This window comes from Phodopus roborovskii, unplaced genomic scaffold (genome assembly GCF_943737965.1).
Source record: "Phodopus roborovskii unplaced genomic scaffold, PHOROB, whole genome shotgun sequence".
In the NCBI taxonomy this organism is placed as follows: domain Eukaryota; kingdom Metazoa; phylum Chordata; class Mammalia; order Rodentia; family Cricetidae; genus Phodopus; species Phodopus roborovskii.
The window spans coordinates 17,811,222-17,831,380 of NW_026126549.1; the positions used below are offsets into that span (position 1 = coordinate 17,811,222).

The 20,159-nt window shown below is 39.5% G+C and overlaps 1 protein-coding gene across 1 annotated transcript in view; it reads left to right on the forward strand.

Annotated features, from left to right (window-relative positions):
* The window catches only part of Slc12a2 (solute carrier family 12 member 2), a 64,778-nt gene extending 56,940 nt beyond the window's left edge, over positions 1 to 7,838 (forward strand). Inside the window, exons 22-26 of the mRNA XM_051201072.1 lie at positions 236 to 347; positions 2,538 to 2,624; positions 3,374 to 3,509; positions 3,911 to 3,978; positions 5,023 to 7,838. Coding sequence (XP_051057029.1) covers positions 236 to 347; positions 2,538 to 2,624; positions 3,374 to 3,509; positions 3,911 to 3,978; positions 5,023 to 5,158 — 539 coding nt within the window. The 3' untranslated portion in view covers positions 5,159 to 7,838. The remainder of the gene's footprint in view (positions 1 to 235; positions 348 to 2,537; positions 2,625 to 3,373; positions 3,510 to 3,910; positions 3,979 to 5,022) is intronic.
* Positions 7,839 to 20,159: the final 12,321 nt, after the last annotated feature.

Below are 20,159 nucleotides of genomic sequence, written 5' to 3' on the forward strand. Positions count from 1 at the left end.
ACTCACTTTCTGACTGCTGAGGCCACTACCTGATTTGATTGCTTACATAAAGAACTAGAATTCTTGGGCTGAGCCACATCTTGGACCTCCCTCATTGACAGAATTGTCAAGGGAGGACAAATTTAACTTTACATTGATTAATAATACACGTGTTTTTTTTAGATCAAATTGAAAAGAATTTTTTGTTTGAGATATTAGCATTTTTAAAAGGACTTACTTTATTTTTATAATTCAGGTTTGACCTTGTTGATACCCTATCTTCTGACTACCAAGAAGAAGTGGAAAGATTGTAAGATCCGAGTATTCATTGGTGGAAAAATAAACAGAATAGACCATGACCGGAGAGCGTAAGTTTGTTTCAAGTTGGAGAACATTAATCAAATAGTTATTTCATGATTGAGATTTAATAAAATAAAACCATATAGACTCTGAAGTATTAACTAAACTGCAAAAGTCTAGTTAAATAGAACCTCATACTCTTTAATTTTTTGGCATCTATCTTTAAATTATAAATGAGTAATTTTACTCAGATGTAATAGTTTAGTACACTGGCATTTTAGAAAATCTTTATTAGTACCTATACTGTCAGGTATTAGAAGCATGTCTTTAATCTTTTGAGAAAAGTGCTTAGAAATTGCCCTTTCACATCTAGAGAGGTCGTATGGACTTTGGAGACATCAGGGTCCTATTGTTGTCTGCACCGACATGAGTCTGGCTTCCTTCCGGTGCTTCTGTCCTGGCCTTGTCCTTGCAGGGTACTACACACATTGCTCCCGGTTTCATGTAAACAGTCTGAGAGTTTTGACTGATCCTCCTACAATCCCATCACTGCTTCTAGACAGTGTGAGTGCTACAGTGTGGCATGAAGGTTTCTGATGGTCTGTCTTGTCCACACTTTAGATATGTTCTGCATGCTGTCCACATTTTGGGGATTTCAGGCATTTTTGGTCTACTTGTTTTATTATGTACATAGTTCTCCATTTGCTTCATTCAGCTATATAAATATCTTGTGTGGCAAGACTTCTCCTGGGGAGAAAAATACACATATCTACTCACCCCAGCTAGGGAGCCCCCGACAAGACCACATGGATACCACCAAAGTCCAGCTTGGTGAAACAGTGGGTTTTATTGGGGTTCCTTACAGGAGCAGAGATGAGTCAAAGACAGCTGCACACTGACAGTTCGTGAAAGCTGGAAACCTGGAGCGTATTGCACAGCCTGCAGGCAGCTCAGCTGGTTAGAGAATGCCTTTGTGCTCTTGCGAGTGACTCTGGTCTGACCCTCCTCTCGTGGCATGGCTGGCTTCTGCTTCCAGGCAGCTTGTCTGGTCTCAGAGTCTTCTTTGCAGCTTGGCCTCTCTGAGAGTGACTGTCGGCAGCTTTATTGCTTACTCTGGAAGGGAGGAACCCAGTAAATATGGTCAGTTTCAGGGACTTCCTGATGCTGTTTTGTGTTTTTTACCTTCCTCCTTACGGAGCAGGATGAAGTATATCAAACTTGGAGGAAACTGTTATACAACAAAATGCTGTATTCTCAGCTCAATTCTCAGTGCTGGGCCCTACTGTAGCTAGTCCTCCCTTTCCTTCCTGAATTGGTTAACATTTGAGACCACTCACATCACTTTCTTAAATTTTAGTTTTGTGGGATCTGTAATGCTTAGTAGATTTAAAAGGTATTCATTTTCAATAGTGAATTATGAACAATACTTCTCACACCTTTTTAAAGCTATCATCTTATTAAACTTAGGATCTTATTAGTTGATTGCTTTTCTTGGGTGTTTCAGCTTTCTGTTGTTAACCCCAATATTTCATGACCCTTGTACAAGGTCTTTACTTACTAAATGACAGGCTTATAGTACTCCTTTCTCTGACCATTCCCAAAGACAAACACTATGAACTAACTCTTTATGAACTGTATCTTCAATTTGTCCTTGAAAGTTTTTTGGGGGCCTTAAGATATTTAAGATAAATCTAATATTAAAAACCCTAAAATAACTTACGAGGCTTTCATGCTTCAATATTCACTAAATTACTTTTATCACGCTAGCGGTCACATTACATTATGGATATTACTTGGCCATCCCCTTAAGGTGTTATATTAGTTACTTTCTCATTGCTGTAACAGAGAATCTGAGTGACAACTTGAGAAAAGGGGGTGTTTGTGTGGACTTGTATTTGCGGGTACAGTAGAAAAACATGCTGGCTGCATTGTGTAGCGGTTACTCATTTTGTGTCTGCAGTCAACAAACAGAAGAATCACTGCTCAGTTTTTCTGGAAATTTCCTCAGTGACACACCCAGAAGTATGTCTCTCCTAAGTGATTCCAAGTTGAGAGTGAAGATAGTAAGCATGGATAGAGTTGAGTTAGACTGTAGTCATGTCTACTCAGGCAATTTCAGTATGGAGAGTGAGCTAATTCCGGAAATTTGTGTAGCAATGGATAGACTTTCCCTTTAAGTCATCTTATCACACATGTGGCGAGTAAAAAACACTTGTTAACATCCTTTGCATGTCTTAATGCTGTTCTTTTCGTCACAGGATGGCTACTTTACTTAGTAAATTCCGAATAGATTTCTCCGATATCATGGTACTAGGAGATATCAACACCAAACCAAACAAAGAAAAGTAAGTTGCTGGATAAATTATTCTATATAAATTTCCAACTCCTCTGGCTGTGCAGACACAGGAAATTTAACTTGAAATGATCACCAGGGTTTTCCCTCTGACCTGAGGGTGTGTGAAGCCACGTGGCAATTGGCTTGCTTCAGTAAGCTGAGGAGAACTCTTCATTTCAGAAGATTCAGATTTCACTCTTCACACTTGCTGTTTGAAAATTGCAGATAGGTTTTAAATTCCAAGTGTTTCCTCCCCACAGTCACTGAAAGTATTGGATCCTAACTTTACATATGTATTATTTCCATTGTTTACTGTTATGGTGAAAATCTGAGTTTCCCTGTAATAGTTGCCCTGAGAGTCTCTCAGTTTCTACTCTTGGAATAGTGTTTCTGAAAATGGCACGGAGAGACACTTATGGTCTGTGTATTTGGTCAGAAGTAACTGCAATTCTAGGCATGTGTTAAATGAGTTACAGAGCTGGGACAAAGATGATGTTTTACATCGAGTTGGAGAAGATTTTGCTATTTGAGCAAATCTGTATTTTACTCATCACTCAGGAATCATTTTGGCTAATGTGATACTCTGAGGGTTATCAAAGGCAAGGGCAGATGCAGTATGACAAGCTTTAGCTCCAACTTTATTATTGTCTGTGCAGTTCTAAATCGGCAGTTGGATAGACTAAATTAGTGTTTTCTAACTAAGTCATAAAAATTATTAAAATTCAAAATAAGGTTGCCGGTGGTTTTTGTTCTTTAAAGTATTGCCGCTTTTGATGACATGATTGAGCCATACAGACTTCATGAGGATGATAAAGAACAGGACATTGCAGATAAAATGAAGGAAGATGAGCCTTGGCGAATAACAGATAATGAGATTGAGCTTTATAAGACAAAGGTACGCTTCACTTCTTTCTCCTTTTCATTAAACTTACATGTGTTTTAATAAAATCACTGATGCTCTAAGTAACAGGCACTCTGATTTGGTACAGGGGGAGATGTTTATGGAAATTAAACCTCTCTTAAGGTTGTTTTACGTTTGCATGGTGGGAAGCAGAATGAAATATTTTTCTAAACAGTATTTTATTATACAGAATGTGTATTTGCTACTTGCTGTACAAACCATGATAGTTCCTTCATTTTCTTGTTCCTCCTCCTCCTCTTTCTTGGATAGTGCTAAAGATCTAGCATGTGGCTTCATGCATGGGCTTACACTGTGTACTGAGTTACAATCTGCCTTAGACTGTTACCATTCTAATTGTTAGATGTTGAGGAGTGATTGTGTCTTTTCCATTTCAGACATACCGGCAGATCAGGCTTAATGAATTGTTAAAGGAGCACTCAAGCACAGCTAATGTTATTGTCATGTAAGTGTTGTTGGGATAACATTTAGGCTATTTTTATGAAAGTGCATGCATGTGCCTGTGTCTCTATTATAACAGTTCTTAGTGGTTTTTTAGAATTTCATCTCCTCTCTCTTTCAACTCCTGTGTCTATCTTGTTTCCTCTCATATTTGTGGCTTTCCTTTAATTAGTATTGTTACAATAAATTACTAAATAATAATTATTGTGATAAAAAGTTATTTTACACACCATCTATTATAATAAATGCTGAATCCATTTAGTGTTGCTCATATAGATATGTTTTTAAGGCTGACCACTTGTAACTGAATGACCAACTGGGAGCTCATCCCTGGAGAAGACAGATTAATTTCTTTAGCTTTTTATCTCGGGTGATGCCTTGTGAAGTTTCTGCTATTCACATTGGCATGTCATTTTGTGTTATCATTGTTCAGGTTTATATCATGGGCACAACTTCCCTGTCATGTAGAGAATACATTAATGCATAGAAAGACTCAGGTTCTCTGGCTTTTACAGTCTTTCTGCCTCTACTTTAGCCATGTTCCCTTAGGTATATAGATTGGGGTTGAGTCCTTCAGTTGCAGCTTTCTAAGCCATAGTTTTTTAGAATGAATCCTTACAGGTCAAGAGGTCATTACCATGCTCTATAAATAGAAATTAAAATTCATAAGAGAGAGTAAAATTATTTTTAATTATATTTCATTTCCATCTATAACTTCTACTGTCTGGGTTGTAATACAAATATATTTTTTCTTCTGAAGAATCTAATCCTTAGTGAAGGGTAAGTTTGATTAAATATTAAGAAATACAAAGTATATGTATTGAAATTCAGAGAAATGTTTTACACTTAGGGAACAAATGTTTGAACAAATGTGTTGAAACCTGAAAATCGTGATAGTGAGATGAGAATATGCATAGTAGTTATTATGGTATCTATGCAGAATTTCCCTCCATTCAGATTTTATCATGGGAATCGGGACCTAATTAGTAATTGTTGTTTCATTTGCTTCTCCAAAGCACTGCTCAGTATCTTCTCATTCTGATCCTAGGAGTCTCCCAGTTGCACGGAAAGGTGCTGTGTCCAGTGCTCTGTATATGGCTTGGTTAGAAGCTCTATCTAAGGACCTGCCACCAATCCTCCTAGTTCGTGGGAATCATCAGAGCGTCCTTACCTTCTATTCTTAATTATTCTGCACCATGGACTGACTGCCCTCCAGGAATGGTACTTCAGTGCCTAGTGAAAGCGACTGAAATCGTCAGTAACACTTTAATATCACAGTGGCAAACTGGGACTTTGTTTCAGTACTTCATTTATTTGAAAGCACATGGAAAAGTTGCTCCATTGCTAGATATATGGAGATTTCAGTTTTAGTCTCCTCCATATCTCAATCTCAGTGACTGGTAGAGTCTTTCTTGTTGGACTAAAGTTCATGAGAGTAAAGTTGTCCTTTGCTACTTGAAAGCAATAAGAGTGCGTTATTTTTTGATTGATGAAAGGAGTACAAAAAGCCTTTAGCCTTGAGGTGCCTTCTGAAATTAACCAAATTTCATCCATATATCTATCATCTTTTGTAAATTTATAGAATGTTAAACTTTGCCTTCCGATATTTTTATTTCTAATCCCTGTCACTTTTCAGTGGACACTCCTTTTCATCTTCCATTGACCAGTTAGTCTTGAGTACTGTGTGTTTTGTGTTACTTTTGTAAAAGTATCTGTTAGATACTAAAGAGGATTAGGACAAACTAATAAAAATATGTGGGGAAGTATCCAAAAAATGGAGCTTAAGGTTAGGTTTATATGAGTATATGTACATGTAGAGCTAAGAAATAGAGGCCCCAAAACACCATTTTGACTCTCAATTGAAATTATGTATTATTTCTGATAAATCATAAAGAAAGGTGAAGATCTACCCAGTACTTCCTATATCTGAAAGATCACGTGTCCTTTTCCAAGAAAACCCCAGATCATTTGTATTATTTTTAAAAAGTTCTGTTCTAAATTAGAATTCCTCTCAAATGTGAGGGGCTTTTAAGACATGCTAACAGGTGTTTTTGGAAGAAATTTAGACAAAGAAATGCCCTTTAATAGAACATTTCAATAAACACTATGGGAATTTCATTATCCTATGCCATCCTTTATTTTAAAAAAAAAAAAATCATTAAGTTTTTATCAATGGTTAAATGGACCACTGTTTTCTTAGTGGAAATGGTTTTAGGCTTAATTTATTCAACTATCAAGTACATTTAGTCTTAGTACACTCAGGTTTGAACAGATTATTCTGAACATTGAAAGCTAATCCATTCTTAATACTTTAAAACTTTTGTGTTAAAGAAAACTGCCAGTTTGTGCGTTTGACCTTGTCGTCTACGAGTGCACTTGACAGCGTGTATGTGCTGTCCTGAAAGCTTTATATACGGTTTTTAATGTGAAGTTTCTCATTTTTCAAGGAAGGACTTCCTAAACACATTTCAAGGGATTTGTGTCTACATGTCTGTATGTGTGTATGTTAAGCATACACAGGTGCATATGTGTATATGTAATGAAATTTCTGTTGCTGGAGTTTCAAATTTTAAAGTGATCATAATTCAGTAGATTACCTTTTTTTGTTTTGTTTTAAAAAACATTCAAGTCAGATCAAGAGGTTATGGGTTTCATGGAGGACAAAGATAATTTGAAGATCATTGTGTAACTATATACAGTTATCCGGTTAGGTAAAGTGCTGTTGAGTAGATAGATGATCAGTAAGTTTCAGTGGTGGAGAACAGACACTGACTCCCCTCATCTTGAGGGAAATGTTAGAAAGGCATTTTTCAGTGGTGACATATTTCTACTGCATGAACATGACCTAAATTAATGCCAACTGGGTGTCTAGTCATTTCCATTCAGAATATTAAGAAAATGAAGTTAAGCGATTTTTCTTGAAGTTAAGCGATTTTTCTAAGTTTTTTCCTACATTTTAATGCAATATTTTTCCATTTATTTTAAGTTCTGCAGAGTTTGGAGGCAATATAAAAGTGTCATTCATTAAAGCATATCATGTGTGAATTTTTCTGAATGGATAATAGGGCATGGGCTGAATGCTGCTATCTTGAGATGTACACAGGTATACTTAGGTTCCACCCCCCCCCCATTCAGGAAAACTTCATTGTGATCTGGTCTACAGAAACTAAATGTCATACATCATACATCTGTGTATAAAGTACATAAGTGGCTCTCAGTACGCATAATAGGGAGGGTAATATTGTTTGTGAAATAATGTAAGAAGCTTTCCACTTTTAAAAACTACATTACATTCACTTAGCACTGGATACCAGGTCAGACATTTTCAAGGTTGCAGCAGTACTCTAAAATGAAAATTTTCAACAGTTAATTCTTAGAGATGCTAGCTAGTATTGAAGCTATTTTTATTTTATACTGAATTCTGATTACTTCGATGCCAAATTATTTCTCAGTCCTAATAATTATGCAGTGGCAATTTGAACTCATTGTTATGATAGGTAAAAAGCTCATTGGGTTCAAAGAGAATATTAGTGTGGGTTCAAAGAGAATATTGGTGTTGGTTATTAACAGTTACTAAATCAAATATTTATTTGTTGCAATGTTTCCTTTGTGCTTTAGGTTTTCCTTTACACCCCTTTCATATTGCTTTCTGACATACTTGTTGGTTTTTTTTTTTTTTAAGACTATGGAAATAATTTAAAGAGTTGAGCTTTGGTGGATGATTATCTGCTAAGTTTGAAAATGTAATATTTTGATAATACTGTACTGTACCTGTCACAATGCTTTTGTAATGTTTTAACCCTGAGGATTGCAGTTGCCACTTTGTACAGACGTTACTGCAATAAAGGAAGTGGAGTCATTCAACCTTTACTATCTACTCTTAATTTTACCTAGGTTAGGCCAGCCTTGCGGTCTCATCCCACTTAAGGGATGAGTACTCCCTTAGCTTCTGTGTTTTTGAAGTGGCCTTAGGGAAGCTGAGTGAATTGGTCACCACCTCTAATCTCCCAAGAATGACTCTTGCTACTGACTTCACTGAACGGGTACAAAATACAGCACAGTAGGATTGTTCTGAAAGTCACTTAGATTTTTCTGATTAATAATTTAGGGCCAACCAAAAGATTGAAGGGATTCATATCCCCTGAACTTAAGTTGACTCCTTGCTCCTGGGATTAGTTTTTTTGGTTAGCTGGTTTACAGTTTCACATTTGGACCCTTGAGTGGGTGTATTACCTGTGCTAGATAGCTACTTACATTTACTCTTGTGAAAGCAGCCTAGAACAGTTAAGACATTTGCTAAAGGTTATGGAAGTTGCCAAGGACATTGGCCAAAACCTGTGCTCACTGCTGCTCTGAAGACAGCTGAGATAGAGCAGGCATGTGCACACACCCCCTCCCACCCTACCCTGCAATGCTACCCACTATTCATATTAGAGCTACAAATGAATACTCGTCCCAGATTGCCATCATAGATCTGAAATCCATTTGAGAGATTTTTGTACTCAAATAAGCTGTGTCACTTTACTTTTTGGGAGCTCCGTAAGGAATTCAAAAGTGACCATGACATTTTAATATTAAACAAAAACCAGTAGGGTTTAGTTACTCATTTCAGCTGTGGGAAACATTACAGTTGACATGCACTTGTTAATATCTAGCATCAAGGTAGTTCTAGAGCTCAAAGAATAGTGAACATAGTGCAGTCCTTGGATGCACTCAGTAGAAAATTCTATCTTGTTCAGGTACTTCAGATGTACTAAGGCAAAATATGAATTCAGAGTCATCATTTTAGAAAAAACATGGGCTTATCACTTCCTGGTGTGTAGGTTTAATCTTTTGCTGCTGTCCTTATAGACCAGGGACTCACTTTCCAGTCCAATCACACATTCTCTGTCCTGCGGTTTGCATATGAATACAGTTGTCCAATTTGTTCTGCCTACAATTAAAAGCTAAATTTAACTTCTTTTGATCCATGAAATAGCATAAGTCATCCTTGGACCTTGGATGAAGAGCCTGACTCATTCCTTGGTAAAATTGTATCAAAATATTGCTGAAGCATTTCTTAGAGAATTGTTAAGATTTTACCCTGGAAGAGGACATAATTTAATCTACAGTAGAATATTTCATAGACTAGCTTTAGATTCACCTTTCTCATCTCTAATAACAGACATCCAAAGATAATACTGAGAGTTAAGAAGGCAATATTTCATATTTACAGAGCTACATGGAAAAAGATAATGAACAGGGTATGCTTGCCTATTTGCATTTTAAATCCAATTAAATCAATTATAAAGGCTGTAATTCTATTTTGAAAATGAACAGTTTAGGGCAGTGGTTCTCAACCTGTGGGAAGAACGCCTTTCACGGGTTGCATATCAGATATTTTCATTCTGATTCATAACTAGAAAAATTATGAAGTAGCAATGAAAATCATTTTATGGTTATGGGACCCCCACATGAGGGATCATACTAAACGTCTGTAGCATTAGGAAGGTTGAGATCCATTGGTTTAGGGGCTTTATTGAATAACCAATAAGCTTTAGGTTCTTTTTCCTTTTTAATTAAAATTGTTTGCACACAGAATATTTTGATGTTTTTGCTATCTCCAACTCCTTCCAGATTCTCCACACCTTTCTACCCACCACTGTTATATTCTTTTTTTCTTTCAAAACAAAATATCCTCATAAAGTCAAAGCAACAGACCAATAAGACAACTAGATGAGTAAATAAATAAAATGAAATAAAAAGTCCATTAAAAAATCCAAAGAGTTTGTTTTGTGTCACCAACTCCTGGACATGGAGTGGGCCTGCCCTGGAGTGGGGTTTATATGCCCAGGAACCCTTCATTGGAGGAGACTGTTCTCTTTGTCAGCAGGTATCAATTGCAAATAGCTTCTGTTAGGGATGGGACCCCAATGTCTGTTTACCCCATCTGACTTGAACCTGTATATGGCTTGTTTGTGCTCCACACAGGTCCTAGAAACTCGTAACTGCACCAATCCTGAGGTGCCTGGAAGATGCTGTTTCTTTGGAGTCACCCATCACCTCTGACTCTAAAACTCTTTCCATCCCCTCTTCTGCACAGATCCTTGACCCCTGAGGGGTGGGGTTTGATGAAAACATTTAGGGCTCTGTGCTCCAAAGTCTCCCATTCTCTGCACATTGTCCAGAAGCAAGAAGCTTACTCTCTCTCTTTCTCTCTCTTTATGTGTGTGTGTGTTTGTTTTTGTTGTCTATCTACTGCAAGAAGACACTTCACTGATAAGGCTTGAAGGAGATACTTATAGGCATGGCAGTATGTTATTAGAAGTCATTTTATTGCTGTGGTCTTTTAGAACAATAGTATTAGGTTTTCCCCTAGGCTCATGACCTATCTAGTCTCAAGTTCTTGGCCACTTTCGGAGTGTCTGGTATGGATTTCATCTCATAGAGTGGGCCTAAAATCTAGTCAAAAGTGATTGATCAATCCCATATCTGTGCCACTATTACACCAGTATATCTTGCAGGCAGATTGCTTACATGAGTCTCAGTGTTTATTAGCGTAGTGGTATTGATTATTGTTCTCCAGCAGTGGGAAGATTTCCAATACCATGAGTGCTAGGCTGTGGATGTCTGGTCTTCTCTTTATTGGGTGGGGGTTTGTTTGGGTTGCTGTTGCCCGCTCTGGATAGATGGAATCAAGTGTGGTGGCTGTGAAGTCCCTGGTAAAGAGTATGTCTGTGGGTCAGCAGGTGACACAAAGGAATAGAGGTGGGCTTGGGCTTGGAGGGAAGGCTGGGAGGGCCAATGGGGACCTTAAGCCTGTGCCCAGAGGCAAAGCCCCCAGGGAATAAAGGTGAGGTATCAGGAGAGGTTCCTGCAGGTAAGCTGTGGCAGGTTGGTCTGGAGAGATCAGAATGGAGGGCAGGCAGGAAGGATCATGTGAAGGATAGGTCCTGGGGCTTCCCTGGTGGATGACCAAGAAATAGAGATGAGCTGGAAGGGAAGGCTGAGGCAGGCAGCCAGAACAGTTTCATGTGACAGAGACTGCGGAATCTCCAGCAGGAAATGGCACTGATAACTTTTCAGTCTGCAATTGTTCTGCTGAAGCCGCCAAGTACACTTTGAGTTCCTACAATGCTCTCCTAAGATATTTAGAAGATGATAAGGGCAATTTGAGAACAGGAAAGACACTGATGGTGGTGGGATGGGAAGCCATGCTCCAAGACGTTCATGGACTCAAAGATTTGCCTTTAAAAAAAAAATTAAGCCTTCACAGTTATATTTTCCTTTGGAAAATGGTGAATTGTAAAGAATGGAGGTCATTTTATTCCCTGAATTTGTTTTTAAGAAATGTTAATCGTTTCCTATCAGTTACTGGATCCTAGTCTCTGTAGCCCATTATGCCAATGTCCTACTTCCAGGCTGCACCCATGGAGGTAATCTTTGCGTATGTTCATACACCTGGGATTTTAGGGTTGTTGACAAACTTCACAGTTGATTTTTTTTTTCCCTCAGACAGTGTTAAGCCCAGGTGTGCTGTGTATTGAAACACTGATGACAAGAGTGGTTCTCAAGCTGCCACCACTTAGTTTACACCAGAATCTCCCAGAGGGCTCAGTAAAGTTCACTTAAGCAACTTGCCAAGCATGGGCAAAGTAGTTTATGCCCAGCCACACACACACAGTCATACGTCATTCCTGGTGCATCATAGCTAGCTAAAGTGAAGGTCTCTGCTTTCTTCCTTCATACAACTCGCCCTTGTGTGGAGTTGTCTTTGCCAGTTTTTCTGTGGGATACATTCTTTCTGAGTATCCAGCTTTTAATAGCAACTATGGATCAAATTATTGAACTTTTACTAGTTTGTCTGTGGCCAGATCAGAAGCTAAATGTCACTAATCGGACATGAAATCTAGGAAGGCAGCCAAATTCCTCACTACATTTTGTGAGGTGGCTTCTGGAGAGAGCCCACTCTGAGCCCCAGCCACTCAGCCATGCCTGCAGCAAGAGGGGGAATATCTATCTGGAATATCTATCTTTGTTATCCTAGAGAAGGGATGAGGAAAGGGTATCAGTGAAGCCCTGCTTAGCAAGAGTGGTCCCTCTGACTTGGTGCTGGCACTAGTGAGGTATGAATCATACATATACCTGCCTGAGCTGCAGGGGGCTCTCTATACAAGTGAGGAAGGAGAGAGACGAGTGAGAAGACCAAAGCAATAGATCCTGTGACCTGGTGGGACTGCTTTTAATAATAACGGTCCTGGTTCAGTTGAATATGAGAGAACCTGAGTCACCAGATGTTTTGGAGTCTAATAACCGGGACTTATCTGAAGGTAGAATATTTATGATGTTCACTTCTGAATGTGGCTCATTATAATAGAGCACACTATGAATGGCTAAATGGCATTAAACCCCCTAATAGACCTTACCGTGACTGGTTTTAAGGTCTCATTTAAGTCTTTAACAGCCACAATCTGGTTCTGAATCTTGGTCACAGTACAAACCATCCTAGAATCCAGATAAACACAGTGTAGCTGAACCCTGTGCCCTTAGCCATGCAGCCACCCTGCTCCCAGCTTACATGCTATTGTGAGGTCACTACAGAAAAACAAAACAACAAAAAACGAGGAAAAACTGCCTTTCAAGTGAGCCCAGGGTTGGCTGCACCTGTTCATTCCACCCTCTCATTCTTGTCTTGCACATCTGTGTGAACACGGGCTCCCTGTGGCTGTTCCTGTGAACCGAGGGGGTCAGAGGAATGCTCTCAGGAAACCCTGAAAGCTCAATGCCAACTATTTTCTGGAAAGCAATGCTCTTGACTTTTCCAGATGCTAACCTTTGGGAATTCCCTGGCAACACCAACAGGTGAAGCCATCCTTTTCTGATTTTATTATTTAAATTGTTTGTGGGGGAGGGGGGTGGCAGGCACAGGTGCCCCTGCAGGCCTGATGACTTGGATCCCCTGGAGTTGAAGTTACAGATGGTTGTGAGCCACTAGATGTGGGTGCTGGACATTGAACTCTGGTCCAATGGAAGTGCAATGTATGCTCCTAACTATTGAGCCATCTCTCCAGTTACTGAAGCGAAACTCTTGATTTAATAGTTCTCTAATGCATGGATGAACTAGCCACAAAAAAAAAAAAAAAAAATGTGAGCACAAAGGACATAGTCTAACAACTGGTCACACACTTGAAAGGTCAACAGTAGCTACCTTGGTCAGCATCATGGACATGGGCTAGCAGATAGTCACTGTTGGAAATGGGCAGGGTGAGGAAGGCACTAACAGCATACCATCATCCCCATGTTTGAGCCAGGAGAACCTGCACAGGGTTTTGGCACACACTGTGATGAGCTAGGCCCAGTAGAAATTACCTCAACCTTTGACCAGGGACACACAGCTGATGTCCATCCTCTTGGATTTTTTTTCCCTTTCCCTTTAAAAAGCTTTGCTTTCACTTGCATTCTCCCTCAAGTCTGTGTGTTTAATCATCACTGGCATGAGACAACAAACCCGTGGTGTTATTTTGTTTAGATATTAGGTTAAAGCTGAAAAACCAGAAAAGCAAAGTGGCCAGCTAGAGAGTTCTCTCCTCTACCGATGCTCAGACAGAAGGGATGATCCTGTCCTCAGATTGCATCTCCAGAATGCATCTGTCTACACCAAACCTCAGACTCACTGCTCCCGCCTTATATTCCTCTCTAGTGCTGGGATCGAAGGTGTGAGCTCCGTTTCTCTTTTAGACTGATTCGTGGAGCCCAGGGTAGCCTTCAACACACAGAGGTCCGTCTGCTTCTGTCTCCCGAGTACTGGGATTAAAGGTGTGGCCACCACTGCCTGTGCTCTGTAGCTAACTAGTGATTTAGGTGTGTGACTAATGACAGCTCTGCACTCAGGCAAGCTTCATTAGTGAGATCAAAAAATAGCACCACACAAATCCTGGAGCCACTGACTGATACTGACACTTTGGTCACATCTGAGCAGATCTCAAAGATCTCCTGATCCACATCGACAGTAGGATTTAACATGCCTGTAAAATAGCCTTTAATGCAGCCCTGTACTCACATTATATGCTAATTACAATGCTGAGAGGGAATTGTGCATGTCAGATTAAGAACATCAACCAATCTTCTACTTCAGAAAACGTCCTTTTTTTTTTTTTTAATGTACCTTGCCTATTGATCAAAAATTATTTTACAGCCTCTCTACCATAAACTGAGAACGTATTTATATTTCCATATTTATCAATCTGTCTTTTTCTTTCTAATTGTTTACAGATAGAAACAATCCATTGGGCTTAGGAACACAAAATTTGGCATCACTCTAAATAAAAGCAATAAGTGGGCTGGAGAAGATAGCTCAGCAGTTAAAGGCACTGTCAGCTCTTCCAGAGAATCCAGGTCCCAGCACCCACATGGTGTCTCACAACCATCTGTAACTCCAGTACCAGGGGATCCAGCAACTTCACACAGACATCATGCAGGCAAACATGAATGTACATGAAATAAAAATAAATTATAAAAAGCAATAAGCATTCTTCCCTACTGTTTATTCTAACATTGCCCATCATAGTGATTATTAGTAACTTACACAACAATTCCTTATTTTCACTGCCTAAGACCCTCCATCTAATACATTTCTGTCTTTACTCAGATTCCAATCTAATCCTTAGGCCATGAAGTCATTATTTCTAACTGGCAATGAATAGCCATCCAAACTTAGTTTAACTCTGGTTCAAGCTAGAATTGTTTTCACTAACATTTATAGCCATTGCTCTCTAGTCATTGATCAATACTAGTTTTCTGTGACACTTATGCTTCAAAAATTGATCAACTCATTAAATATTTATACTCATTATCTCTATACTGGTCCTAGTTACCGTTAACAAACTATTTCAACTTTTTTTTTCAAGTAAAAGGTATTGATTGAATGGCAATGTGACCACACTGATGGTGAACACTTTTATAGCAATTTAGATAACCAAATTACAGACACTGGTGGAAGTCATGGACCCAGAGGAAAACCTACTGCTGCTACTTTCCTAAACCAGTCGAAATTTTAAGTGCATCCTGAACACCCATTCTTTACCCACGGATGCATGTCGTCCTCACTCTTCAAAGAATGGAGACCATTAGATAAATCCAAACTGGTTGAAAATGCAGAGAACTGACCATGGGATCCCCAACCCCAACTGAGAAACCCACACCACCACTCTTATACCTAAGGCTAAGAAGCATCATGGAACAGAGACAGAAAGACTGTAACAACCAGAGAGTCAGGGTGCTCGCTGTGAGATACTATTTGACAGGGAAGCTGCACCCATGAAGTCTCAAAACTATGGTCATCTTAACAAGACCAACACAATGACAACACCCATTGACTGACTGGAGGCGCTGTTTCTGGTTCACATTCTCTACTTCCTGCTTGAGTTTCAAGATGTGAGCTCTCAGTTTGCTATTACAGCTGCCGTACCTGCTGCCTTCTGCCATGATGATGGCCTCTCTGGAACTAAGTGACCTTAGTCATAGTGTTTCATCACAGTAATGGAAATATCAATAGATTCCCAAGTTTGGTAATACTAATACTGTGGTATTATTAACACAAGTGGGTAAATAACTTCTGTAGGTCATCAAGAACGAAGCCCATAGCCTCTCCAAAGCTGAAATGCATCTTCAGTTATCCCTTGACTCTTCTACTTGAAGCACATGAGTTGTTTTCAAGTACTATATATTACCACATTACAACATAAATTTCAACACACTCGATAAATGTCTTCCACGGTGCACCTTACCTCATAAATGCTGTATGTGTACAGATAATCATACATTAATTTTAAATTGAATTTAGGACCTACTCCCTATTTAAATAAGTATGTAACAATCTTGTTTAAAGTACATATAACCCATAAATTATTTAACCATGTCTCACTTCTCAAGGGACTATTACAGTCTTTTGGTTTGGGTTTTTGAATTTTTGAGATAAGCTTTCCTTCTGAATCCCAGGCTAGCCTGGAACTCAGTATGTAGCCTAGGCTGGCCTCAAACTTGTAGATGATCCTTTTATCTCAGTCTCCCAAAGCTGAGACTAAGGCAGGAGCCACTGTGTCCAGCTTATTTAGTAATCTTACATAGGATATGGTATTATTACTTGTACACACTAAGTCTAATAAACGCTTGTCACTGTCCTTATCACCTCTAATAAGAATCTCAGTCAGCCATCCACCATAGAGCCAGCAGACTGCTGTGGAACTACACTCTTCTAAACTGGCATAACACCTGGATGTTCTGTAATTAAAATGTGCTTCCCACCTCTTTTATTTCAGGGCCATTATAACAAAGTCACCTACTCACTGGACTGATGACCCATCAACATGTTATCACACATAAATGTGCTGCTATGCATTTGACCATCTTTTAATTTGGGAGATATACAATACTAAATACATGTAATGTGCAGACATGCATACATACATCTTCATACACAGTTGTGTTAGTTTTACAAATCATCTCTACACTCCCCACCACATTTCCTCATGTTTCTAAATGCATCACTAACAACCTCATGTATTACTGTAATACATAAGCTTTTATTCTTGCCAAACTCCTAAAAACAGAAAAATATATCTATTAGTGGAGGATAATTATGTAAATATGAATTTAAATTACAACTTCAATCAACAACAGATTTCAGTCTAACTCTTGATTAATCCATCTTTGAAAACTCAAAAGCTTTATATATTCCCAAGCTAACCAGGCTAAAACTTTTTATTTTTCTTTGGGAAGTAACTGAAAAGACTCCCCAACACTAATATAGTACTTAAACATATAGCATCTTCTTTTTCTCCAAGGGTGGTTTCTCTAGATTTGATTTTTTTTTAATTTAATTACAAATTCAACTAGAACCAGGTTTTATCCCAACTCCTACAAAGTATATTTAACTTTCCCTACATAGCTAACATAGCTTAGTAAATAAAATTAGGCATGGAAAAGGCCTAGGTGGATTTAAAAAAGAAAATAATCCCATTAGCTATAGATTTGGTCTTGGCAATATGACTAATTTCTAGTACGATTATATGTGCAAACTGCCACATGCCAGAAAGAATGCCTCACAGCTCTTGAAGGTCAGGAGGAGGAAGCAGGTACCAGAGAGCTCACTGGTGGAGCACAGCACATCCCTCATCCCCTCACCTGCAGGGACATCACAAAAGCAGTAAGTGGAAGCTGGCTTAGTGTGTACCACTCTCGGGGTTGGTAAACAGAATTAACCCATGTCAATAAAACCCAGCATAAAGTGTCTTTAAGAATACTCACAAACCGCAGCACACACCTTTAATCCCAGAACTCAGGAGGCAAAGGCAGGTGGCTCTATGGGAGTTCAAGGCCAGCCTGGTGTACAGAGCGAGTTGTGGGACAGCTGGAGCTATGTAGAGAGACCCTGTTTTAAAAAAAAAAATCAAAACAAAGCCAACCAAACAAACAAACAAAAAGCACCAGCCAAAATTATAATGTTAAAGGGGGCCCTGTAGAAGGTTACAGATAATGGAAAAATAAACTACAAAAGTAACTTTAACATATCTGACTATACAATAGCTAAAACCCAGTTATGCTTAGTGCTGGAGTAAATGTCAAAGAGAATTAGGCAAAGTGCACTCAGTAGTAGCTTGGATGGAGCTCAAAGGACAGCTGTGTTCTCTGTCGTCTCCACAAGGGACCTGTTCTGCAGTGCCTGACCTCCAAAACTGAGCTGCTTTTCCTGGTAAGTGAATGCCATGGGCAATCTGGAAACATTGAATACTTTCTGAGCACGCAGCAGCCAAAGATTAGCTCTTCAAACACACAATGAGCCCAAGGTGTCTCTAGCAGCACTTGGGTTGCATCTCACAGTTCCACACAGTCTTGGCTACAAACACACAATATGCATTTTGCATGGTGCATGCCATCATGCTACATGATGCCAACAAATGCTGCCAAAAGCACTGTCAGGACTATTGAGTATTAAAAAATGTAGTGTTTTTAGTATGCATACAACGTTTTCTGTTCATTAGAAACATGGTGGTTGGATAATGGGAAAGGGAGATTTTATTTCCTGATCACAATACACGTAATTTAAAATATTTTCAAAATGTCTGATGTCCTCTCTGGAGACACAGAACCATACTTGCTCACACACACCACACACACACACACACACACACACACACACACACACACACACACACAATTTTATAATAAAAACAAAAAATCTTTTAAAAAATTGTGTGGGGGTGGGTGGTGGTGGTATGTGCATGTCAGTGTGGGTATCCATAGAGGCCAGAGGAAAGAGTTGGGTCCCCTGGAGCTGGAGTTACTGATGGATGTGAGCCACCACATGGGTGTTGAGAACTGAGCCCATGTCCCAGCCCTAGTCATTCCTATTTGGCTCTAGCATAAACCATCTGTTATTCCTCTTGAGATAAGAGTGCTGTTTTTGCCTGCTTGCTTACTTAGGGAGCCTATTGTTCAAATGGCACATAAACCCCAACATTCCACTGTGAGAATCCCACACCCCCGGGGGAGTGGAAGGTTTCTCTCATCTCTTCCTTTAAAACAATGGAATCTCTACAGAGTTTCTGCTGCCATTTTCTTCTCAGCCTTGTTGTGCCCATCCTCAACACCAGCATTGCCTTCCAGCAGAACATCTGGGCTTCAATTCAGTTCACACCGGTTACAATGGGGACTGCGCTGCTTTGGTCAGAGGGCCAAGCAGAACAGGACACACTGAGGGAAAGGTGGCCAGAAGTCTGAGGCCTCAGGCACTTCCTGATTCTGCCTATGTTTTGAGTAGCTGCCCTTTACTTCTTTGGTTCACAACTGACCACTGGGGTTTGAAATGCCGAGAACCCTTTGTTTGATATCATCTAATTATGTTTGTTAGCTGGCAAACCCCTTGCCCTTTTGTGCCTCACAATAGCTATCCTTCACCTGTGCTTACAGAAAACTGGTAGGATCACCAGAATAGCCAAACATATGCTGTCACCATGGAAGGGGAAGGTTTATGCACCACACAGTAGAGGCCAAGTCCCCAAGCTGCCACAGTGGAGATAACTTTCTCTCTAAGAACAGGTCATTGAAGGGTGTGTACTTCAAACAGGGTCATCTCTCCCTGGATGAACCCAATAGCTTATACAGGACAGGATCATTGTGGTCTGCTCAGAGTTTCCCAACAGGTAGGGGTTTGTGGCCAAATGATGCATCTCTGCCCAGAGTGACCTTCCTGCAGCTCCTGACATACCATACACACAGGTGACAGAGGCATTGGGCCAGAAGCCCTCATGTTGATCACCAAACTTTTGATAATGAAAGAAAACAGGATTAGTGCTAGAGTAGACTGTCACGGGGTTGGGGGATTAGAAAAAGAAGTAAATGAAAACACCACGTGATTATCATTGGGCTATGGAGGACAAGGGTCTGGTGAGGTTAGTTGGGATGTGAAGGGGGCAGGAGAGCTGGTTTCAATGCTTAGCTTCGGTATCAAAGTGGAAATTTCCAAAAGTTAAAACATGAAGCAATTGGGTATAGCATGTTGTCATAGACACAGTGGTTTCATGTTTCTGTATACTTGATGCCTATTCATTTCCCCATTTTTACATTTATTGTTAGATTTCTTTCTGTTTTCTCAAAGAAATAATTTTGTATTGATCCCTGCTTTTCTTGGTCATGAAGGCTGATGAAATCAACTGAGACTTTCTACCATAGTTCCCCACTTATTAGAAATTATGCAAATTACATGGGATATTTTTGTGCAACCCAATCCCAGAAAAAGTCCATGAATGAACATTAAGAGAGGTCTCTGGAGACAGCTGCAACTTTCCCAAAGCCCCCACTGTCTTGCACATCATGATTTGTGATAATGGTAGAGTTGACCTACCATCTCAAACAGGCTTGACTATTTCACAACATCAAAGTTATGTCTATTCCTAAAAGGATGGGACAAGTTCGAATCAGGCTCGGGTCACACTGAGAGCTCAGAGGTTCTGTTGGATGCACTTGATCCAGACCAGCTAATTATCAGTTTTCTACAAAACATTTAAAGAGTGAGGAGATAAAAGGCACCAGCCCTGATATGTGTAAGAACGCATTGTTACTCTTCTTCTAAGCCAAGGCTATTCATTTTTCCTCTGAAGACAGTAAGAGGTGAGGCATTAGAATACCCCAAATCCTACCTGGGAGAGG